This window comes from Protopterus annectens, chromosome 10.part0 (assembly GCF_019279795.1).
Source record: "Protopterus annectens isolate FY-2018-M chromosome 10.part0, PAN1.0, whole genome shotgun sequence".
Taxonomy (NCBI): domain Eukaryota; kingdom Metazoa; phylum Chordata; order Ceratodontiformes; family Protopteridae; genus Protopterus; species Protopterus annectens.
In genome coordinates this window covers 13,329,455-13,345,478 of record NC_056744.1, presented here as the reverse complement: position 1 = coordinate 13,345,478, position 16,024 = coordinate 13,329,455, and the positions used below count along the sequence as shown (strand labels likewise).

Below are 16,024 nucleotides of genomic sequence, written 5' to 3'. Positions count from 1 at the left end.
TGAGGGGTAAAGAAGGACCTATGTAAAAACTTCCATGTAAACAATGACATCTAAGAGATGAAGTATGTTTAGATGATGATAGAAATATTGTTTTGTCTTCACTTAGTGGTCTAGTATTGATTTGAGTAAAATAATTTCAGTATGTATCATTCCATGTTTTAGTTTCCCTCATTACCACTTTGTACAATTTGGACAAGAGACCATGTCCCAAGGAATTTTGCTGCAATAAAAATATGATACAGTCGATCAATTTTGGGACATAATTTCCCCTTTTATATATAGTCTTCAAGATTTTATATTTAACCACATATCTTTAACAAAACAAGCAAGCAGGTTGTAAGTACACTACAGCACACCGTTTATTGTGAGCGCTTTCGTTAGAGGCAGTGCTCCAACTTCATCAGACAAATAAAAGACAACAAATTACCACTTTATATAATTGTAAGTGGATACAATTAAACCACTTAAAATGATAACCAATAAATAACACCCATTAAGTCATATGGGCTTGTTTAAAACCTCTAAATCAGTTATACAGTAAACAATTCAACTAATACAATATGTATTCTCCATATAAAATGTGTGTTATTGGGACCATATTAAAATATAAAAAGCTATACAAAATACATAAATACATGAATATTGTCATGTTGCTTTTATATACTAGCCCACTTGATCATGCTTGTTGCTCTTTGAACACATATATTTTTATGTATATAAAATGAATTTTTAATCTAGAAAAAAATTAATTATTCAACTTTTAATATTTAATCCTTAATGTTATAAATTTGCATTAACTGTTCGTCTCTTCTAGTATTTTAGTTTAAAATGGCATCATACCTTGTCAACTTTTAATTCTTAATGCATATGTCTATCATATACATGTATTTATGTATTTTGTATAGCTTTTTATATTTTATTGGTTATCATTTTTAAGTGGTGTAATTGTATCCACTTTCAATTATATAAAGTGGTAAATTGTTTTGTCTTAGTCTGATGAAGTTGGAACCACATATCTTTATCCAAGTCATATTTATTCCTAATGTAATCTACGGAATGCATCTTTTCTTCCCTCATTAACTGGAATCAATACAACAGATTCTTCTCTTTAATGGCAACCATTGTTTCTAAATTTGAAGTAGGGATGTTACTTCGAGTATATGCTATAGGAAACATAATGAAAATCCATGCTTTCTAAGCCAGATTTATATATATATATATATATATATATATATATATATATATATATATATATATATATGATTTCAAAAAGTTTTTAATATAGTCAAAATGAAGTAAGAATCACTTGTTTGCTGACCTTTCCCTATAATGTGATCCTTTAATTACTAAAATAAACTGTTATTTAATATAAGATAATTATTAGTCTATCTATTGCAGTTAGAATGCATAAAAAGGTTTCCTAAAATGTTTTTCATCTAGCTGTATAAGTCTTGTTGATACAAAGACATGTTGTTGTCACCATAACTGATGATCATGAATCTAATTATGTGTCTGGTAGTCCAATTCCCCATACTTCCCAGTCTGTTAAATGATTATTTAATGTAATTCTTGGTTTGTCAGGGAACCAAAGAAATTTCAAAATTAAAGTGCTAAATTCTTTAATACAGGTTTTCATAGGAGGTAATGTTAATGATTGAATAATATGTAGGATATTTGGCAAGATAATCATTTTGATGATAAAAGGTCTTTCTTCCATTGTAAAGACAATTTATGATATTTGTCCATTAGATTCTTCTCTTTATTTATGCAATTAGTGTAATTAATATATCTTTAATATTATCTTTTATGGTTATTCCCAAGTAATTCATTTTCTTCAACAATATATTTAAGGCACTTATTTGGGATTTTATTCTTACGTATGTTTGTTGGTAAAATTTTGTTTTGTTATTAAATGTTAAACCAGATTTTCTTTGAAATAGTTCCGTTGCTAAAAACGTTGCAGATATAGATTTATTATCACTGAGTGTCAATAAGATGTCATCTGCAAATAACTGAATTTTAGAACCCGAGTTCTCTGTTATTTTAATACGTTTTATATCTGTATTTCATCTAATAAAATTAGCAAAATGTTCCACAACAAGAGTAAAAAGCAGAGATGAAAGAAGACATACTTGTTTAGTTCCTTTTAACACTTGTATAGAATCAGATGTGAAAGTACCTATTCTGACATATGCAAAGATTAATAAGTTGTGCAAAGTTAAAAGAAAAACTTGTATTCTTCTAAAACTAGCAAAAGATATTTCTAGTTGACAGGGTCAAAAGCGCTATTTATAATGAGACTCATTAATGTTAAATTCTCATTTGTGGTATTTGCATTGTCGATTATTGTAATTATTCTTTTAATATTATCATAGGTGTTTCTATTTAAAATAAACCCAGTTTGATCTTCAACAGTCATAGAAGGTAGAATGTATTTGCCTATTAGCATGAATTGCCATGAACAGTTTATAATCTAAATTTAGAAGTGAAATGGGTCTGTGTAGGATCCTTGTCAGTTTTTAAAATTGGAGAGATAAGGGTATATTTTTAAGAAGGAGGAACTTTAGTTAAGTCCTTAACTGTAGAAAAAACTTTTTATGTGTAGTGTTTCTTTGGTTAACAGTTTGTAAAGTTCAGATATAATCCCATCATTACCTGGTGTTTTATTAGTCTTAAGTTTGGACATTTGGGTTTTGAAGTTCAGACATAGAAATCAGTTTGTCAGTTAATTTCATGTGGTCATTTGATAGTCTAGTTTTTATATGTTTTCTAATACATGTTTTGCTTCTTTCCTGTTCATCTGTTAGTGTATTATTTTGATTAATTTCATTGTAATAATCTCTGAATTTCTTTAGAATATTTTCTATTTATGTTACTTTTCTTTCTATGTGAATAGATTTCTTTTACGTGACTGGATTTACTGAGTAATTTTGTTTTGGTGGCTAGATTGTGCATAGACTTTTGGTTGATAGAAAAGTTAATTATCTTAAAACTTCTCAAGATTGATTTTGGTTTTATGATTTAAAATGTCCATGTATTTGTCATTTACCTTATTCTTCTGTGTTATTTTTATTCTTCTGGTTTTCTAACTTCAACTTAGCAAGTTTTCCTTGCATTTCCCTGTATTTCATGTAATTATTTGTCCCATTGCTTTTTTTTTATTTGATAACCAATTAATGATTCTACCAAACAGATATGCTTTTAGAGCATCCCGTGTATGGATTTCTAAAGTATCCACTGTATTGTTAATGTTTATAAAAGAGGAAATTTCTTTAAGAAAATAGTCTTTAAATTCTTGTAAACCTGTTGTATATGCCGATATTCTTTTTATTTTAACATTTTTATTAGAGATCAAAGACAATTCAAAAGTGATTGCATTATGATCTGAAAATGGGCAAGTTATAGTTTTAACTTTATCCAGCTTATCTACTAGTTCATTAGAGATATAAACTCTTGTCTATTCTGGATTGTGTTCCATGCCTATGAGAATAATGCATAAAGATTAATGAATTTGGTTCTGAAAATTCTTTTATATCTCTAAGATGAAATAATTCAGTCTGCCAGTAGTAAATTTCATTAACTTTTTTGCAGACAGATGCATTTTCCTTTTACTATTTATATTAGTATCACTTGGCGATAACATACAGTTAGTCTCCTGCCAAAATGATACTGCCTTTTGCATATTGAATTACTTGTTCTAAATGTTGATCAACCATCTTGACTTCTGTTCCTGGAATCCAGTACACATTAACAAGAGTTAATATCTTATTGTATACATCGTTTTTATGTGGTGACTTAGCCCATGCAGTTTTAAGTAACATTTTTTTGTCTTGAGATGAAATAAACTTCACCTCTTGAGATCTTGGAGAAGAACCAGGTTTTGAAGCAGGTTTACCTAGGGACTGATATGTTCTCTATATCCCAAAAGAGAGAGCTTCAGAGAGATCTAAAGTCTTAGGAAGCCGGGCAGTTAAAAAAGAAATCACATTGTTACCTTCGGTACCTTCAGGAAGTCCAAATATATGAATATTATTCCTTTGAGATCTGTTTTCAAGGCATCCAATTTAGCTGACGATTTTATTTTGCTGCAGTAAAAGTCCAATGTTGTTTTCTCCTTCATTTAGCCTTCCATCCATAATTTTAAGGGATTCTTCAATGCCAGAGATCTGCTTTTTGTGTACCTGAAGAGCCTCATTAATTTGTTCCATTTGTTTGGAACAGTCTTTCTTAAAATTACTTTTATACAGTTTTTGACAGGAAAGCTATTCGATTTTCAAAAAATGTCATGAAATAATCCTTTTATAACACCAAGGGCTATCGAAATTCACTAGTTTAAACTGTTTAGGATTATTCAAAAAAACTTCCTATCAGAAATGTATCTTTTGTAGCAGAGCAGTGAAGTGCTGCTAGTCACCCCCCCACACACACACAATTTTTTTTCTGACATCTTCTGATTCTTATAGCTATTATGCAGTATTTTGTATGACCTGCTAATTAGCCCTTTTTAACAGCAGCTTCTGTTCTAGATTCAACTATAAACTCTACCAGAGCAGGTCTTTCACTTATTCCTTTCTCTTTGTCTATAATCTGATATCAGTCCTTGGTAGGGAAGGTAGTTTCTTAGCCTGCAGTCCAAATGTAATCTTGGTCTGTTCCCAGTCTATTACTTTTCCCTAACTAGTTATTTGTTCTGAATACCCTTGTTTCTTTGTCAGTTTTCTTCACTAAATTCCAGCCCCCTCTTGCCTATTTTCTGTACCCCAAATTGCAGCCACCCCATTGGCAAAGTCTCCTTTCTCCATTCTCATGTTGGCTTAGTTCATAGAATAATTTATGAATGTAATATTTTGTACGGCTGTTAATCTCCTTAAGGATCTGCATCCCACTGTCTCTTTACTTCTTGAATTTCACCCCTGCTTCATCATCATCATCATCATCACTTTCCACTTTAAATTATAGCTTTCTGTTTGTGCTATGTATTTGAGCCTTAACTATCCCTTCAAGTTAGGTAACCTTAAGCCACCTTGCTCTGTTGGAAGGATCAGACTTAGTTCATTTGTCCTTTGCCCCCCACCCCCCGCAAATAATATCCTTCAACTGTCTATTAATTATTGTACTCAGCTTCTCCTCTGGTTGATAAACATAAACCTGACCTATATGTAAAACTAGAGAGACTAGAAGCATTTTCTCTGCTTGTATCTTGCTGTCCATATCCATAAACAAGAGTTTCCAGTTTTTCAGTTCTTGTATTATCTTTTGTATAGTCTCTTCTCACATATACGTAGCTGCCATAACAGAATCCTTTTTATTCCATACTCCTAAATACTTCATTTTATTGTGTTCCCATAAATATGGGTATTGCTGAACCAATTCATGCGTAGATGCATAGTTTAGAGCTTTAACCTTTGTTTTATCTTCATTCATTTTATATCTTGAAAAGACTTGAAACTGTCTCAAAATGTTCCATAACACTAATGTGTGCTTTTCTGTTTTTTTCCCCTGCATGTAAAATATTGGCTGTGAATGAAGACAAGTTTTTCTTGATTACCATACCAAGTATATCCTTGAATTTCTGAGTACCTTATTTTGTTAGTTGTTCTAAATATAAAGCAAAGTGGAAAAGTGGGCACCCCTGCTTGGTTCCCTCTGTTCAGATGCACCAGAATTAGAGAGGAACCCTCTCACTTTATTTTTTACCTCCGATCTCTCATATATCCTCCTAATTAACCTTATTTTGTCAGGGAATGCAAATCGTTCATTGTTACTTGTAAAAATCCAAGTTTCCTTTGTTGAATGCCTTGTCTGCATCAAGACCCCCAAACAACAGAGGTATTTGAGTTTCTGTACATGCTATTCTTCAAAGGGTGTACTGTCTACTGTTTCACCAGAGCTTATGATTCTCTAATACTTAGATGAGTTGTTTATTTTGTGCATGCATTAAGTTGCATCAATTGTCTACTGCTGTTTGTCACCCTAGGTTTTCCTCTTTGTCTATATACTTTTATGGCAATGTGGTACTTGAAAGGGATAATTCATTTCATCTTCCCTCCCCCTCATTAAGAGGTCCAAGTTCCCTCCTTGGATTCTTAACTTTGTGGCAGAAAAATTGACCTCTTCACTTGCATACGAGTCACATCCAATGGCAGTTAATCTCTTATCTTGGAGGACTGTTCTCAATGGTGGTCATAGCTCTTTAAGGAGGTTCTTAGCTCAGTGCCCTAATGAAGAAAATGCCTGAGCTGAAGGTCATGATGTGCAAGGCTTGTATGCAGTTTTCACCAAGGGGAGGATAAGTTGTAAAATTAACCTAATTCTTCATAGCAAAAGGGGTATAAAGATAACTTTGAAATAAAACCACTTATCTGCCAGTATTATATCATGAGACCCAAAATAAGAACGATTGCACTGGAGGCTGAGATGCTATGTGAGAATCAAGTTCAGTTGATCACTCCCTGTAACCTTTTTGCCGACTAAGTAAAGCAAACCACTGTAAAATAAATATCCAGATTGTTAAGCCATATTTCAATGGTGGAGAGCAGAAGGGCCCTCTCTCTCTCCCCCTCTCTACCCTAGTTTTCTGGTGGTCTCATAACCTTTCCCCACATGCCACTTACTTTTTTTTTTTTTTTTGAGGGGGGGGGTTTGGGTGAGACCTTTTTCTTTCCTTGCAGAAGTTTACTTGGATCTCTCTGAGAGGACATGACCAGCCTTTTTACTAGAAATATAGAACATCATGGGGAAACTGGTGCACACTTGGTGACTGCTTTATCTAGAAAGGAAACTTGGGATAGATTGTGCTGATTACCTCTTTTTGTTGAACATCACTGCAAGCGTCCAGACTATGGGGAAGAGTGCATATCCATTTGTGTACATCTAAACTGTAAAATTTGGGATGGAAGGGTGGACGTGCTTATATGTGATTCACGTGGATTAAAATTAAATTGCCATTAGTATTTCAGCATCTTCTGTTATGCTAAGTATACACATTCAACTGTACTTTTTCAGCTTCTCTTGGATGAGGGTGACTTATTACTCCACAAAGTCAGTGATTCTTACATGCTATTCTCTAGTTGGTCTTGTTCTAGTCCAGCTATTGTAGATCTCTAGACCAGTGTGTAGATCTCCTGTTAGAAAGAGGAGTCTCTCCTTAACTGCCTGCAGCTACCTAGTTAAGGGAATTTCTTGTAAAATGGGCTAGACTGCAATTTGCTATATAATTGTGTTAAAATGAGCAAAACTGTGTCCTTATGTAAGGAGACTATTTTTGTATGATTTGTTACTTGATGCATTGTGTATTTATGTTCAACTGTGAAATGCTGTCTTTTCCTAACACTTGATGGTGATTCTAGAAGTTATTGCTGCAGTATAATTCTTTATCCACAGATGGCCCTACACTCTGAAGTCTTTAATCAACCCCAACAAATTAATGGTGGCTGAGACTATTGCCTCTTAAGGGATCAGGACAAGCTGAAACTTGATGGGGAGAAACCAGTACTTCTGTACTACTGATGGAATCATTTAGCCCATGCTATCTGCCTGCTTATTCCTTAATTGTTTTCTTAGGCTTTCTCTCTTACAAAGCATATGTTTATTTGTGGAGATGCTTGATGTGAAGTTGTACTATCTCGCTGTTTTGTTCTTACAAATGGGTTCGGAGCCGATCCCTCTGCTCTGAATTGGCCGCTTTCCAAGCTCAGACTCTCAGAGAAGCTCGAGACCTAGTGGATATCCCATGATTCCCTGCTGTAACTCCCCAGATCTAGTTTGCCGCTGCAACAATCGCAAGCTCTCAAGAGTGAAGCTCGGGCCATTGAAAACTTTTCTTATTTAAATATTTTTTGTAGTTTAAGAATTTATTTTCTTTGATAGTGTTAAATTAGTTAGTTTGGTAGAGTAGATTTTTTATAGTAATTTAGTAGTTGAAGGTTTTTTTTTTCTCCTTAGTAGTTGACAGGGCTCTGTCATTATATTAATATATACATATTATAGTCGTGTGCTGTGGAGTGCTTTTCTAATATATGTCTTAGGATAATTTAGTCGGTGTTTCTCTTTTGTGTATATATATATATATATATATATATATATATATATATATATATATATATATATATAATTATAGTAACATACTTAAGATTACTTGTTGTGTTTTTTTGTTGGACTTCAGTATGTCCGAAAAACAAAAGTCAGGTTTTAAGAGATGTGGTTGTGGACAGAAGATGTCCGTTACTGACAACCACACCACATGTGTGTATTGTCTTGGCCCTGTACATTTGCAAGAAGTCTGCTCTATCTGCCACTCCTTCAGTGCTAGAGTTCTGCTAGAAAAAAGAAGGAAGTTGGTAGATAGAGGGCTTCTAAAACTGGATTTTCAAGCCTCTCTTGAAAAAGCTGACCTCTCTTCTAAGACGTTGAAGGGGTCTAAGTCTTCTAGAGGATCTTCGGATCCTAAGACTCCGGCTCCGAGTACCTCTGGCGTGATTCGAATATCGGTTCCACAGACCTCGGGACCGAGTATCGATCCGCCTGTTCGATCTCTGGTGGTGGAGCTGATATTCGATGCACCCCAATCACCTATCCTCCAGTCGGTGCATTCTTCGGCTCCTTCGACCCAACACTCTTCACACTCCTCCAAATTATCTGATGCGGATCTGGATCGAGTGGTGAAAAGGTTATTTGAGAACCCGGCCCTTGCCAAAATGTTATCTGCTTTGAGTCAAGTGACTTCGGAGCCGAATTTGCCCCTTGTTTCCTCCATTCCTCCTCCTCCGAAACCCATCGAATCTTCAGAGCCGTGGCTGACGGAACCGATGCTAGTAGAACCTATGGAGCTGAGGTTCGATCCTCTTCCCTCTGCTCCATCAACCTTGGTTTCTTCGGTACCGACGGAAGAACCTCGGGACCGACAGTCACTCGTCGATTCCAGTCATGAGAGTCGAACCAACACTTCAGTTCCATCTCTACTGCTTGGTGCTTCAGCGCAGATGTCCTCGGCCCCGTCCTCTGGTTTGGAGCGTGGGGTCTCGGTATGGAGCGATCGACCGATCTCTTCGGAGCCGATCGATTCTTCGAATCGGGATTCTGGCGCCTTCGATGCCATGAGGAAGGTTTTGTCTGCTAAGACCACTACTTCCTCGGATCTGTCTTCACTTCTTCCCAAAAGGCCTCGTTCTACCTCTTCTCCTCGGATCCCTTCTAAGCGTCGAGATCCAGGGCCTCAGGAATCTCCTTCGGGTGACCCCTCCTCCCTAGATACTTCTCCGGAGGCTCCCACCGAGGAAGTGCCTAGGAAGAAACTGTGCAAGAGGAGGCACTTAGATTCCCTTCAGGAATCTCTTACATCAGATACCGACTTGGAGGAATCAGAAGGGTCCCCACGGTCCCCCTCGGAAGATGTCTCATTTTCAGACATTCTAGAAATCCTGAAACAGAGAGGGGATTGGCAGTCCCTTGCCCCCACTGAGGACGAATCGGTTCTCCTAAAGGCCTTTGGATCTCAACCATCCACCTCTTGGGTTACTCTGCCCTTCGATGAACTAATGGAGCTAGTTGCTCGAAGGGCGTGGGAGTCTCCTGACACCATGGAACCAGTCCCTCGGAGGCCTAATAAGTTCATTACTGCACCATCAGACAAGTCCTTCTTGACAAAAGGAGTTCCGGTAGATACTATGGTGGTAGCGGCAGTGGCCACTAAGAAAGAGATGTCGGAGTCTTCTTCTTCTGTCCATCCTCCTAATAAAGATTCTAGGACTATGGACAGATATGGAAAACGCATTTTCAGTTCGGTGACATTTCCCATGAGATCGCTAAACTACCCAACTCATTTCACACGTCTTCAACGAGATCTCCTCAAAGAACTAGGAGACACTCTCCAGGGTAATGTAGCTGATGCAATCTCTGGCAAGGTGAATGCACAACTCAACACCCTAAATTCCATAGTCAACTCATCCATGTGGCTCATTTCATATGCTGCCGAGAGTTCGAGTAGAGCAGCGGGTTCAGCGATAGCTCTTTGGAGACGATCCTGGATGCACCTGTGCTCCTTCGCGGAAGCCTTTAAGTCTTCATTTGTAAACACCCCCTTTGACGGATCGGCCTTGTTCGGTCCAAAAGTTAGGGAGACACTTATGAGGTGTGAGCAAGAAGGAAAGACTCTATCTGCCGTCGGAGTCCGTTTTTCCACTCCAACCAGACTGTACCCCAAAGGGCAACGAAGTGGGAAAATGTGGTTCCGGAAACCTCAAGAAGCTTTCCAAAACACACCTACAGATACCTCCTCCAGAGGCAGAGGAAGAGGTCAAAATGGAAGACGCCGTCCAATTGGCAGAGGTAATCTGCAAAACCAGGGTGACAGGGACCAGTTCTCTGGCAAACCCTATCAGCGTTCCTGAAGGGAAGCCCGGCTGTTCTACTCTGGAGACATTCGGAGGTCGCTTAGCTTTATACCCAAATGCCTGGCTAAACATCACAACAGATTCCTGGGTGAAAAGCATCATTACCAGAGGTTACCACATTCCCTTTATAAGAAATCCCCCTGTATTTGCAAAAAGTCCAGACGTTCCACCCAGTCTGAGAAAACTAGCAGAGATAGAGATTCAAAAACTTCTAGACAAAAGAGTCATCCAGCCAGTCCCGGCAGACCAAAGAGGATTCGAAACTTACTCAAGGTTCTTTTTAGTGCCAAAGAAGACGGAGGACTGGAGGCCCTTTCGAGACCTCAGCAAGCTCAACACCTTTGTAAAGAAGGAGAAGTTCCAGATGTTCACGCTGCAATCAATCCTCCCTATTTTGTCAAAGGGGGAGTGGATGTGCTCTATAGATCTCAAGAATGCATACTACCATATCAAAATGGACAGAGCATCCAGAGATCATCTGCTTTTTTCAGCTGGGAGCCAGTCATTACCAATTCAGAGCCCTGCCCTTTGGTCTCACCACATCCCAGGGTGTTCACCAAATGCATGGCGGTGGTTACGGCTCGTCTGAGACAACTAGAATTCCGAGTGTTTCCGTATCTGGACGACTGGCTCCTTACCGCCACCAACAAGTATCAACTTTTGCGGACAAGAGACTACTTAATACATCTTTGTTCTCATTTAGGTATCACTCTAAATTTCGAGAAATCTGCATTATTGCCCTCACAGCATATTACCTTCTTAGGAGCAGAAATAGACACCGTCAATGAAAAAATCAAGTTGCCTCAATCCAGAATTGTCTCACTGAGGGATCAGTTATCCAGCCTTCTAGTTCTCGACAAAGCACCGGCATCACAGATACTACAACTTTTGGGCACAATGGCGGTGGCCTTGATAGCAGTTCCCTTAGGCCGAATGCACTTGCGGATATTACAATGGCTACTTTTCGCTCAGTGGTCCTACCAGAGTCTACCTTTATCATACGAGATTCGATTGACAACTCTTTGCAAGAAAGATCTCACTTGGTGGTTAATCAGCGACCAAATGACAATCAGTCGTCCCTTTGTTCTTCCCCAACCCGTAGCCACAGTGACCACGGATGCTTCCCTGATAGGGTGGGGGGGGGCTTTTTCAGGGAAAGACTATCTAAGGCACTTGGTCGGTTATGGAGACTCATTTGCATATCAACGTCCTGGAGCTGAGAGCAGTGTTCCTAGCGTTGCAGCACTTTCACAACGCTCTACCTCTAGGTACGATTGCCATCCAGACGGACAACATGTTGGTAGTCTGGTATATCAACAAACAAGGGGGAACCAAGTCCTATCCCCTATGCCACGAGGCCCTGAGAATATGGCAGTGGGCTGTATCCACCGGACGCTTTCTGACAGCAACACACATCCCGGGATCTTCCAACGTGATAGCCGACAGTTTAAGCAGGGCTATGCTGCTGCCTCACGAGTGGTCTCTAAAACAGAGTGTGGTGGAACAGATCTTCCTCCGATGGGGCCGGCCTTGCTGCGACCTGTTTGCATCCCCAATGAATGCCAAATGCAGCAGCTACTTTGCCCTTTATCCCCCACCGGGGAACAAACCAAGGGACGCACTCGTGCACGATTGGCCCCCGGGTCTCCTTTATGCCTTTCCACCGATCCCCTTAATTCCCAGATTTATTCAGAAAGCCAAAAGTCTAGGAAGGACAGTTATATTGATAGCCCCATCTTGGCCTCGACAAATTTGTTTCCCCTTTCTGCAGAAATATCAACTGGAAGAACCGTGGATCCTGGACCCAGTGCCGGACCTGCTGACCCATTCGTCAGGAGTTCTTCATCCTTCCCTTCTCTCCCTAAATCTGACAGCTTGGCTGCTCCAATTCCCACTTTTGCCAGGTCTACTGATTTGTCCCCTGCCGTCCAGCATATCATAGTTTCTTCTCACAAACTGTCTACCAGGAAATTATACAATAGTAAGTGGAAACGATTCGTACATTGGGTTGCTCGCTACAACATTGATCCATCTGTGGCGCCACTTCATATCATTCTGGAGTTTTTTATCCTCATTGTTCAATAAGGGCTCAGCAGCTGCCACCATAAGAGTACAATTGGCTGCTATCTCAAACTTTCATGTAGGATGTGATGGATTTAACATTATGGCGCATAGGCTTTGTAAAGCGTTTCTAAAAGGAACCCATCACCTCAGACCACTGGTTAGACACCCTATTTCTCCCTGGAATTTAAATCTCATATTATCACAATTGATGCTTTCCCCGTTAGAACCAGCATCTTCATGCCATCTGAAATTCCTTTTGTGGAAGACTATTTTCTTGGTAGCCATTACTTCCGCACGTAGAGTGTCTGAACTGCAGGCATTGTCCTCCAGACCGCCATATTTAATTTTTCACCCAGACATTGTTTCTCTTGGGACTAACCCCACTTTCCTTCCCAAAGTGTGCTCAGAGAGCAACCTAAATCAATCCATCAAACTTCCTACCTTCTTCAGACATCACACCAACAAACTAGAATATATGTTGCATAAGCTTGACGTACACCGGCAGCTAAGGATCTACCCTGACCGTACTAAGGATTTCAGACAGACTGAACAGCTGTTTGTTTCATTCGCTGATAACAGGAAGGGACATGCGGTTTCAAAAACCACTTTATCCAGATGGCTGGCTAACTGTATCAAATTTGTTTATGCATCTACCAATCAGTCATTGTCCTCTGACATTAAAGCCCATTCTACCCGGGCGGTGTCTACATCCCTGGCGTATGCTGCCCATTTGCCTTTAGATGTTATCTGTGCAGCTGCCACATGGTCTAAGCCTCACACGTTCATCACTCACTATAAAGTGGACAGGGCTTCCAGAGACAGGGCCTCCTTTGGTTCCACTGTGCTCAGGAATGTTCTCCCGTGAGTACCCAGGATTAGGGTGCTTGGGACGCTACCCGTTTGTAAGAACAAAACGGCGAGATAGTACAACTTCACATAAAGAAGTTATGTACTTACCATAACATTCCATGTGAGTTGTACATTTCGCCTTTTTGTTCTTACATTCCCTCCCACCGTCCCCCTCCATGGAGAGTGATGGTTGCCTTAGCAAGGAGGTCAGTTTTTTGGTCATTTTTAGATCAGCCTATCCTTGGACAGGTTGCCTCCTTCCTCTATTCCTGTTTTCTTCTGGAATTCATGATTCAAGGGGTTGGTACCTTTCCTTGGTTTCCTTGGTTTCCTGCGTTGCAGCTTGCTAGATCTGGGGAGTTACAGCAGGGAATCATGGGATATCCACTAGGTCTCGAGCTTCTCTGAGAGTCTGAGCTTGGAAAGCGGCCGACTCGGAGCCGAGGGATCGGCTCCGAACCCGTTTGTAAGAACAAAAAGGCGAGATGTACATCTCACATGGAACGTTATGGTAAGTACATAACTTCTTTTTTTTGATTAACCTTTGACCACACCTCTGCATGATAGTTATCAGGCTGTGGCCACTAATTTCTTATGCTCAGTGAAGGCCTCTAGATTGTGACCTCCTGTGGAGATGCAATGATACTGTAGTAGTGCTCCTGCTCAAACATCTGTCGTTATAGTGCGCGTTTTCATAACTCTGCTTTCTTCTTTTCTCCCTAGGATGATGAACATATTGTTCTTGAGCCAGGAGATTCATTCCCTCCTTTTTCACCTCCCCCTTCTCCTAGGGGGGAGGGGAAGAAAGGACCCCAAGTGCCCCAACAGCACCGGCTATTCAAAGTCTTGAGGACCCTGATTATTGACAACATCCGGTAAGTGCCTCACTGCCAATTTGCTAATATTTATTTCAGTTTTCTAATGCTGCAGTGCAGTCCATCAGTAATGGGATTTGTCTAACAGTTATTCCATAAAACACAGTAATATTGGCCAAGTGCTATCAGCATAGGTCAGTGATGCCTAGGAAGATCAACAGCACACAATATTCTTAGGCAGTAGTTTAGTCATATGCAAAGGCAGGATAAGGAAAAGAAATCTGATGTTTCTATAGGATTCTATTTTTCCATTTGTGAGAATGATCTTGGAATTCAGACAGCAGTACAGAATCAGTCCTGTGACTTCTTGATACCATTAGCTTTTATCTGCCATTCTGTGTGAGTTTGAGTGTGATTGCATGCTGTCTTATGTCAGTCTCCTTCACACCATACATGCTAAGCTGCTCTGGTATCTTTGTATGTCATTTCTGGAATTGACTGTTTACCAGTTTTTTTGTTCTCTGAAATGCCTATGTCATCTTACTTTACAAGGCTGAGTTGTCCTTAATTCTGTGCAATACTTGTTACATATTAAGAGATAATAACTATACACTTTGTGCATGCTGCTTTATCAGATGTTCTTCGTGTTTATCTGTTGCAGTCATTACATTTGGGTTATCTGCCTGCAAGTAGCCCTCAGCCGGCCTGAATACCAGAGTCTTGGATTCCTACGTCGGATGCTGTCTCTTCTTCCATGATGTCATGTCGTCAGGGGTATAAAACATGCAGCCGACGCCATTACATCAGTCTTTCTTGCCATGCGGTGCCTGAAGCAGAAGCAGTTTGCAAGTGCCGGTCGTCCGTCTCCTGAAATTTTCGTTTTTGAGTTTCAGAACCGAAGTCTTTGAAAAAAGCTAAGTACCCCGTTGGGGATCCTTTTTCTTGCTCTTAACCAGGACTACAACAGTGAATACACTCGAACATCTACATTTATGGTAAATGTACACAACTGTACTATTTTCTTTGTGTTTCACTGTTGCAGTCATTACAAATTATTTTGGTACTCTATTTAACTATCCAGAAATGGCTTCGGTAAGCCATCTGACTACCGATATTCTGAAAAAAACATAAGGATAAAGACAGAGACAGACCGCATAGGTCCAAAACTGCCGACGACACTTCCTTTAAGCTAGTTGCCAGTTTGCCAGTACTTAGTGAGGCGCTTTTGCAGCATTTGATACCTGCTACTTCAGATTCGCAGGCCTCTACTGAGACCCATTCAGAGTCCGGTATGCCACGAGATGCTTCTTCGTTTATGGAACCTGCGGATGTCTCTACCTTGGATGGGTCCGGAGCCGCTGTGCAGGCACCAGCTCCTGAGGGTGTATTCAGGCCTACAGATTTGCATTTTAAACCAACGCCATCTTCTTCATCCAGGCCTAAAAATTGACCCACGCCTAGAAAACCGACGTCCAAACCGCATGGTCAGGCCCATATGCCTAAAAAAATGCTTAGAATGGCTGAAGACCTTATTACTTTAATTAGGGGAAGCCAGCCTTCCCCCTTAAGAGACCTAGAACTGATTTTCCTTCTAATTCATCTGATCAGGGTTCTGAAATTTCTGTTTCTTCTGATTAGCAGGATTTGCCCTTATCTACCTATGAGGATTCTGATGTAGAGGATTCTATTCCCTTTGCTTCCCCTCCAAAAGGTTTTTCTTTTGGTGAAACCTTTCACACTCTTAGGGAGCATTTCCACTGGGAAAGCCAGGATTACTCTGACTCCAAAAAGTGGCTTAGGGAATTCTTACTCCTCCCTCAACACAGGCCTTTAGCTATCCCTCCTGTTCTGGGTATTGTAGATGATGCCTTCTTGGAATCTAGCCTGGCCCCAGACAATTTACCT

General features: G+C 39.6%; 1 protein-coding gene across 2 annotated transcripts in view; it reads left to right on the top strand.

The window, feature by feature from the left end:
- TMEM94 (transmembrane protein 94) overlaps positions 1-16,024 on the top strand; it is a 2,655,014-nt gene that overhangs the window by 728,790 nt on the left and 1,910,200 nt on the right. For both annotated transcript variants that reach the window (XM_044084945.1, XM_044084944.1), the window contains exon 7: positions 14,028-14,179. In XM_044084945.1, the coding sequence (XP_043940880.1) occupies positions 14,028-14,179 (152 nt within the window). The remainder of the gene's footprint in view (positions 1-14,027; positions 14,180-16,024) is intronic.